At 58.1% G+C, this 8,295-nt stretch overlaps 1 protein-coding gene across 1 annotated transcript; it reads left to right on the forward strand.

The window, feature by feature from the left end:
• The first annotated feature begins 31 nt into the window (after positions 1-31).
• Positions 32-7,694, forward strand: CAMKK2 (calcium/calmodulin dependent protein kinase kinase 2). The gene is made up of 13 exons (XM_026058881.1): positions 32-80; positions 357-490; positions 1,436-1,472; positions 1,993-2,014; positions 2,499-2,587; positions 2,706-2,905; positions 3,002-3,055; positions 3,182-3,255; positions 3,646-3,733; positions 3,977-4,072; positions 4,482-4,610; positions 5,538-5,638; positions 7,308-7,694. Exons 1-13 carry the CDS (start codon positions 32-34, stop codon positions 7,378-7,380), a joined length of 1,146 nt encoding a protein of 381 aa, XP_025914666.1. The 3' UTR covers positions 7,381-7,694.
• Positions 7,695-8,295: the final 601 nt, after the last annotated feature.

The raw sequence follows: 8,295 nt of genomic DNA on the forward strand, positions 1-8,295 counted from the left end.
CCTCACCGGCGCCTCGGCTGTCTTGCAGGCGATGAAGGTCCTCTCCAAGAAGAAGCTGATGAGGCAAGCGGGCTTCCCCCGTAAGTGGCGCCGGGTCGGGGCGGGCGGCACCGCGGGGACATTCGCTTTGATGCCTTTTCCCCTTTTTCCTGCCCGAAATCGGAGCCCTCCGCGGTGCTGTTTCCTGCCGAGGAGGATTTGGGTGCAGGACTCAGCACTTCGGCACCTCGGCTGTTCCCACCGCAGCCCCAGGCGCGCAGGTGGCTGCTTTCGCTGCCCTGCTGCTCCGTCGCCTCTCGCGTGGGCGGGCGGGCGGGCGGGCGGCAGAAAAAGCCCTCCTCGCCCCTTCCCCGCAGGCCGCCCGCCTCCCCGCGGCGCCAAGGCCGCCTCCGAAGGCTGCGTGCAACCCAAGGGGCCCATCGAGCAGGTCTACCAGGAGATCGCCATCCTGAAGAAGCTGGACCACCCCAACGTGGTGAAGCTGGTGGAGGTGAGCGGCGGGCGGCCGCCTCCGGCACTGCCGCCGCCGGGGAGGTTCGCCCGCCGGGCGGGATCGCCTTCCCCCCGGACGCGGGGGAATTTTGCAAGGGAGCCTCGCGCCGGGAACGCGGGAGCCTCGTGCTGGCAGCGCCAGCTCGGCTCCAGCAGGTTCTGCGTCTCGGAGACTTGGTTTTTGTCCCTTTTTTTGCAAACGGTCTTTTTTTTTTTCCCCCCCCTCCCTGCACCCGAAAGAGAACTTTGTTTTCCTCCCTGAAAGCGACCTGCAGAAATACTCTGAGAAGCTCAGATGAGTTTTGGGGAGGAAATGACGACCCCGAGGTTCCTGCAGAAGGGAGACCCCGCTGGGGCTTGCCGGCGGGCGCGAGAGCGGTGGCGCCGTGCGGCTCGGCCGTGGGTGGCCCCCGCGTCGCTCAGGCCTTGGCGGGAGCGCGGGAGACCCTTGAGGTTCCCGGATATTCGGTTTTGAAATTAAAGCGTTGCTAGCGGGGCTTCCGAAGGGAAATGAGGGAGGTGGCAGGCTGCAAAGCGGAGCCCTCGGCCGGGGAGCTCGGGAGCCTTCGGGTGCCCAGGGCAGATGGCTGCCGCCTGCTCCTCTTCCTCCTCTTCCTCGCCCTCGGCCTCCCTCCGGGCAGCTCTCGCTGCCGGCCCGTTCCCGCCGCGTGCCTGGGTGATCGCAGCACGGCAAGCGGGTCTGGACGTGCGAGGTGCCAGCTTTGGTCTAATCACCTGCCGTCGCACCTTCGCTTACCTGCCCGAAGCCGTATCCCGAGGCCCTGATTCACGCAGCTTCCGGGGCGGTTTGGGGCAGAATTGGGACAAATCACGACACCTCACTTGCAACACGGTTATTTTATTTTATTTTATTTTTATTTTTATTTTTATTTTTATTTTTATTTTTGGTTCTGTTCCATCCCCGTGTCGCGTGCCGTGGCAGGTGCTGGATGACCCCGGCGAGGACCACCTGTACATGGGTAAGCGAGCCGCCGCGTCCCGGCGCTGCTGGCCGCGCGCGCGCGGGAGCGTCGCTTCCTTGCCCTCGCCGATCAAGCGTGGCTTAGCTTCCCGAAGTGCAAATCGCCCCCTCCCCACCTGCCTGCGCAGATTTAAGCGGTTGGCTCGGCGCCGGCGCTTTTGCGGGCGGCGGGGAGGGCCTGTTTCGCGCCGCTGCCGGCGGGTAGCTACGGAGGCAGCTGGCAACATCCCCTTCGAAGCGGTGCTGGGAACCCGTGCCGCATACGCGCAAAAAAAGCATTTGGGGGCAAACTGTATTTTAAGTCGCCTAAGATCCTTCCAAAGGCTGAGCTTGCTCCACGCACGGCTCTTGGCTGAAGGCAGAAGCATCCCAGCCTGTGCGCTGGGTGCAAGATAGCATCTCCTTGTTCGCCAACGTATTATTTTCGTAATTGAGCTGTAAAAATAATTGCTCGTGTGCTGGGACTCGGCTCGCAGGAGCTCTGACCGCAATTAATCACCTTTTCCTTTGCGTTTCAGTGTTTGAACTGGTGAAGCAAGGGTGAGTACTGAATCCCAGGCCCGAAGCCGGTAAAGCGGAACAGGTCTGTACATAGCAGACCTCCGGCGCCCGAAGCCAAATTCGGAGGCGCCAGGGAAGAGGTTAATGCCGGGCTTCCCCCCGGGGCTCGGGGCGGGCGCGTTCAAAATACGCAGCGTGGTGCATTGGGATGCTCTTGACCTTTTTTTTGGAGAATTTCCAGCCTTTTGCCCGGGGACGCAGCCGGGGTTTGGGGCGGGTTGGGGGTGCAGACAGGCCCCCGGCTGCTCGGTGTCGCGCAGGCGCCTGCTGCTCCTTCTCCCGGGGTTTTGGAGCGGGGACGGGACGGCCAAGCCCTGCCTGTGCGGCAAACCCCGGGCGCGCTCGACGTGGTGGCTGCGTGCTGTTGTCCCTGCTCGGTGGTGCCGGCTGGCAAAGCCCCCGGACCTTCCTCGGCGCCTCCGGAGGTGACACGAGCTCTGCTCGCCCTCTCTTGCCTTTGCAGACCCGTGATGGAAATCCCAACCCTGAAACCTCTCACCGAAGATAAGGCTCGGTTCTACTTCCAGGATCTCATCAAGGGCATCGAATACTGTGAGTGTCCATGCGAACAGGGTGGCGTTCGGGGGGTTTTGGGGAGGGTTGCGCCGTTTTCCAGCGGCGCTGTTGCAAGCCGCCGCTGTCGAGCTCCTCGCTGCCGCTGTGGTTGCAGTGCACTACCAGAAGATCATCCACCGGGACATCAAACCTTCCAACCTGCTCGTTGGGGAAGACGGGCACGTCAAGATCGCCGACTTCGGCGTGAGCAACGAGTTCAAGGGTGCTGACGCCCTCCTCACCAACACGGTGGGCACCCCGGCCTTCATGGCTCCGGAGACGCTCTCGGAAACCAGGAAAATCTTCTCCGGGAAGGTATTTGGTTGCAACGTGGGGATTTTTTGGAATAACCTTCCTTGCCCGTGCTTTGTCTCCTGTTCCCGACCTAACCGCGTTTGCTTCTCCCCGAAGGCTTTGGATGTCTGGGCCATGGGAATCACGCTCTACTGCTTCGTGTTCGGGCAGGTAACGGGCGTCGTTTTTCAGCGCTGCTGGCGCTTCCCCGCGGACCCGCCGCGGACGCTCGCCCGGCCGCCCTCTTCCTTAACAGACGTTGTTGCTTTCTTCGCTGCTCTTTGTCTCTGCCGCTAGTGTCCTTTTATGGATGAACGGATCCTGAGTTTACACAATAAAATCAAGACCCAAACCTTGGAGTTCCCAGACCAGTAAGTACTCAAAACAAAAAAAAACCCAAACAACAACAAAAAAACCCCCCTCAGCCCTTGTTTTGAAGCTGCCGCGAGCTGTTTTCTTGGCGGCTGCCCGTTGTGGTTTTGCAAACTCAGCCCGCGAGCCCCCCTCTCGGCCCCGGAAAGCTTCCTTTGCGTTGAACGCGAAGGCAGCGCCGCTGGTTTGCCGCTGCCGGCGAAAGAGCAGCGTCGCTGGCAGAGATGCTCGAGCGAATGAATTCACCGTGTTGCTCGCCGGCTTCTGGCCGGGGGGGATTCGATGCCCATCCAGGCTGGGGGGGGTTTTGCTTCCCGGGGGGTTCGGGGAGGGACAGGGAGCGTTGCGCCCTCCCCGCGACTCCTCTCCCCGCTCTCTCCTTTCCCAAGGCCGGAAGTTACGGACTTCTTGAAGGATCTGATCACGCGGATGCTGGATAAAAACCCCGAATCGAGGATTTCGGTCCCGGAAATCAAGGTACTGGCGCAAAGCCCCGGTGTTCGTGGCGGCGTCACGCCCGTCGGGTTTGCCTCGCTCGGCTTATTCGGGAGTCACTGCGATCCCTGCAGGCTAGGTGCCCCCTCCCTGCCCGGCCCGAGGCAGGTAAGTCCCGGTTCCTTTCCCCCCCTCCTGGACCTTCTCAGCTTCGGGACCTTCGGCGCCTACAGAAGCGCGCGGCGGAAGGAAAGGCCCTGAGTACAGTATTTCCTCTGCTACCAGGAAAGTACTGTGCAACAGCCTTTCGCAGGAGATTTCTGGTCCTCCGCCCCTGCGGGACCCTGGAAGGGGCGAGAAGCTGAGAAAATGGAGACGAAGGTAGGGGGAAAGGATGGCGGGCGACTTGCCGAATCCCTTTTGCGTTCCTCCCGCAAGGGCCGAGGACTGCAGGTGCGTGGGCGAGGGCGGAGCGGGGCGTCCCGCCGCCACCGCCGCTGCCCCCCGCCACCGCGGACCGACCCCCTTTCCGGCCGAGGCTAGGGCTCGCCGCGCTCCCCCCGCGCCGCCGCTCGCCCCTCCAACCGCCGCTGGACCGCCGCCGCCACCGCCGGACCGCCGCCGCCGCCTCGGGGTGGGGGGGGCCGGGTGAGACCGGCGCTCGGCCCCGGCCCGGCGAGCTCCTGCCGGCATCCCGGCGAGGGCGCGCGCCCGCCAGGCCCCCCCCCGCCTTGTCTGAATTACAAAAAAAGAGGAAATCGTCCCTGACAGGCTGTGTTATTAATTGAAGTTACACCCCTGGGCGACCAAGAACGGCGCGGAGCTGCTGCCCACGGAGGACGAGAACTGCACGCTGGTCGAGGTGACGGAGGAGGAGGTGGAGAACTCGGTCAAGCACATCCCCAGCCTGGCCACCGTGGTGAGCGCGGGGGACGCCGACCGTCCCGGCTTTCGCTCGCTCCCGCGCCGTCGCTCCGGCCCCGGAGCCGCCGGCCCGGGCAGTGGGGCGCTCGGGAAGGGCGCAAGCAAGCGGGCGCAGCGCCGGTGCTCTTTCCCCGCCGTATTTTTCTGGCAGTCAGCGGGCGGGAGCCTCCGGAGCGGAGGTTCCCACAGGTGCCCGCGAGCCCCCGTGCCGGGAGAAGCGGGGAGCATCCTTCCCCGGGCCCTGCCGCGGTGTCATCGGTCTCGGGCGGCAGCGGCTTGGGAGGGAGGAGCAGCGGTATAAAATCGGGCCGGGGGTTGCCAGCGCGTGCCGAGGCAGGGTCCGGCCGGAGTGGCGGCTTTTATCCTTGCTCCGGTAGTTCCCACTGGTCCCAGGAAGCTCACACCGCGCTTGAAGCTTTGTAACTTTGCATTTTGGGGCCAAAGCTAGGCAAACTGCCGATTCTCCAGGTTGGGTTTGGTAAACGTCAAGGCAAAACTGTGTTCGTTCCTTCCTTCCCTTCTCCCCGTCCCTTTCCTGTGAACTCCTCTTTCGAGTAACCTCAGGCAACTGGAAAATTGCAGTTGCCAAATACAGGAATTGGCGAAACCTGCCTGCTGCAGGAGAAAACCTGCCCACGCGTCATTTTGTTCTCCTTTCCGCCTCTCGCATCTAACGTGACTGTCGTTTGCGTGCTCAGCTGTTGCATTTTGAGTTTTCGGAGGAGGCTGCAGGCTTCCATGTTAAGCAGCTGGACACTTGCAAACGTATTCCCTTTTTTTTTCTTTTCCAAAAGAATTTGGAATGTTTCCAGTAGTTTCCTGACTTAGCTGGGCAGCAGGTTTAGACGTTTCTGTTGCCCTTGAAGGAAAGGGGTCTCGGGCAAGCAGAAACCCCCTGACAACCCCCAACCTGGTCTTGCAGATCCTGGTTAAAACGATGATCAGGAAGCGCTCGTTCGGGAACCCGTTCGAGGGCAGCAAGCGAGAGGAGCGGTCGCTGTCGGCGCCGGGGAACCTGCTGATGTGAGTGTCTTCGTCTCGGTTCGGCCCGAAAGGGCAGGACTCGCCCCGCACGAGTAGCTTTTGCGGGGTTGTGCTCTGCGTTTCCTCTTACAGCCGTGACCGTCCTGCGGGAAGCTCATCCGGGGGCTGCTAACGGCTCGGATAAATGAGAATAAATAAGGAAGCGGGGGCTCTCCCCGCCCTGCCCTCACCCTCCGTTTCACGCAGATGGGCATGTTCCTGCGTTGGGTGACTCACTGCTAACAAGACCTTATTTGTAGCTGGGAGCAGATTTGGGTCCTGCTAAAGCTAGTGGTGAAGTTCTCCTCAGGCGGGACTTCAGCACTGCGTTTTTCCTTTTTCCTTTTTCCTTCCCCCCCCCTTGGGTTGCATAAGGCTTTGCAGGCTGGAGGTACCGGAGGCTGATGGAGTTTGCCGTCCTGGCAAATCAGCCTGCATCGCTTCTCCAGGCTCAGGGTAAAGACTGCGTTTTGGATTCTGGTTTCTGCCGTTGACTTGCAAAGGGTTGAATGGGAGTTTCTTGAATGAATCCCTCCCCCAACACCTCTAATTCCCCGCGGGAATCAAAGCGCTCGCTGGGTCTCTGTTAACCCTGGGCTTGTGCGCTGTGCTGGAAGCGACCCCTGCGGGGAACGGCTGCGCGGCCCAGCTCCGGTGCTGCTGCTGGCCTCCGCTTCCTGCTCTTTCCCCTGCGAAGAAGCATGTTTAGTTTATTAAAATGCCCCCCAAGCTGAATGTCATCAACCTAGGTGGCTCAGCTGAATGATGCGTTGGATCCTTGTCTTCTCCATGGCCAAGGCTTTAGTCTGTCCTAAAAACCAAGCAAGTAATCCTCCCAAATCCCCTTGGGGAGTGGATTTATACAAGGTATTTTCCACCTGGATGTTCACTGCGTTAAGTGCATGTCTGTGCGGAGGGATTGAACAGGACTTTAGGAAATCCTAATTAAACTCTTTTTCAGAGTTACTAAGCAAGGGTTAGGTGGTGTCTTGGCCTCTGGAAGCTCACCTTGCCCAGAGGCGACTTGTCCTCATACAAATGACTCCTGCTGCCTCCAGACTGCACCTACAACTTGCAACATGGGATTGCTTCCAAAATACACGATAAGGATTGATTCACCTGTTTTCTCGTCCATGTTCTGGACTGGAGCTGACAGTCTGACCATGTCAGAACGGCAATTTATTGTGTTACTCTTCTGGAGAGGGATCATGATATTTACCAAGCCGAAGTTGGCCAGCTCCCTTTCCAAAAATGAATCCCTTTGCCCCTTCCCAGCAAAAATGAATCCCTTCAGCCCTTCCCACCCGCTCCCATACTGCAGCCTCCACGTGAGGCTCTTCGCTGTGCGTTGGCCCAATCTCTGCGAGGTGGCATTGCTGCATCTCTCAGGTGTTCTTGGATTAGCCTTGTCATCGCGATGCTGGTTCCTCCCCAGTCTCTGCTGTCATTGCTTTTTAGTGCTTGGTGCCTGAAGGAATGGGATTGCGATTGGCATTGTGGCTTCCAGCATAGCTCTAGTCTGGGTTTGGTCCTTTTCCCTGACACTGCTCACAAAATGATGTGTTGGGAACCCAAATACAGCTTTCTGCTCCCTCTTCCCTCCTCGCCCTGGCCCAGGAAAAGAATTGCTGGTAAGGAGACTAAAATGTCTTATTTCCTTCTAAAGCAGGAAGCAAGGCAGCGAAGATAACCTGAAATGCAACGACCTGCCTGACGTGGGCGAGGAGGAGGTTCTTTCGTGAACGGCGACGTTGTGGTTCTGTTGAGCGACGTGGTCTGGGGCACCTTCTAAAGCGTGCAGCCGAGGATGACGGCTACTAACAGAGCCTCCACCAAACGCAGCATGACATGGCGCTATTTCAGTATAATGCTGGATGCAGAGCTTACATAGCAGCATGTTGTAAGACATCCGACTACAGTACTTGTCATAAACATTGAACATCTCCGACTGCTTGGACTGCTGACTAATTGTGGGAAGGGTGCTGGCGGAGACCCGAAAGGTGAGCTATCGTGTTGAGCAGCAACAGTGCTTTGCAAAAAAAAAAAAAAAAAAAAAGCAAAAAAAAAGCAGACAAACAAAATGCAGTTGAGACTGCTTTTACGTGGTTTTAATGCCAAATAATTTACAGGGACTATTGCCAGCGTCCCAGGGGGATCGTGTGCCCTTCTTATACTCTATGGGCATGCACAGGAGTGTGAAGCTTTTGCAAAGTGGCATACACAACAGTAAAACTACACTTATGCACTTTGAGAGTTCACGACCTACGGGAAATGTTGTTGCATCTTTTCTTGTTGTTCTGTTTTGTTTTGAATCGACACATTTTTAACTGCATGGGAACAAAGCAAAAAAAAAAAAACCACCACCTCTTCAGCTTTTTTAAGAATGCCTACCTTTGTGAGCCAACTTGTATTAAATAGCATCTTCGGGACGTTCAGAAAGTAATGCTAATTACAGTGTTTGAGGATGCCACTTTTCCTAAGGTCTTGATGTTGGTATGACAAGAGATTCACAAGTTTAGTATTCAGTGTACGAAAGGAAAAGGTATTTAAGGGCTTAAGTTCGGTCTGAACTTTTTTTTGCTGCAGGCATATGAGTGAAAGATGGTGTTTAGCCAAATGCTTGTTTTGAACAGCAGAGGAAGCACTAACAAAAGTTT

Source organism: Apteryx rowi, unplaced genomic scaffold, assembly GCF_003343035.1.
Source record: "Apteryx rowi isolate R43461 unplaced genomic scaffold, aptRow1 scaffold_15, whole genome shotgun sequence".
Classification (NCBI taxonomy): Eukaryota; Metazoa; Chordata; class Aves; order Apterygiformes; family Apterygidae; genus Apteryx; species Apteryx rowi.

What these genes read in the sequence shown, in the direction of transcription:
- CAMKK2 (XM_026058881.1), top strand. Translation starts at nt 32, where the DNA reads ATGAAGGTCCTCTCCAAGAAGAAGCTGATGAGGCAAGCGGGCTTCCCC. An exon ending in GAGGCAAGCGGGCTTCCCCC is followed by an intron (nt 81 to 356) that starts GTAAGTGGCGCC and finishes CCTTCCCCGCAG; the next exon opens with GCCGCCCGCCTCCCCGCGGC. An exon ending in GGAAAATCTTCTCCGGGAAG is followed by an intron (nt 2,906 to 3,001) that starts GTATTTGGTTGC and finishes TTCTCCCCGAAG; the next exon opens with GCTTTGGATGTCTGGGCCAT.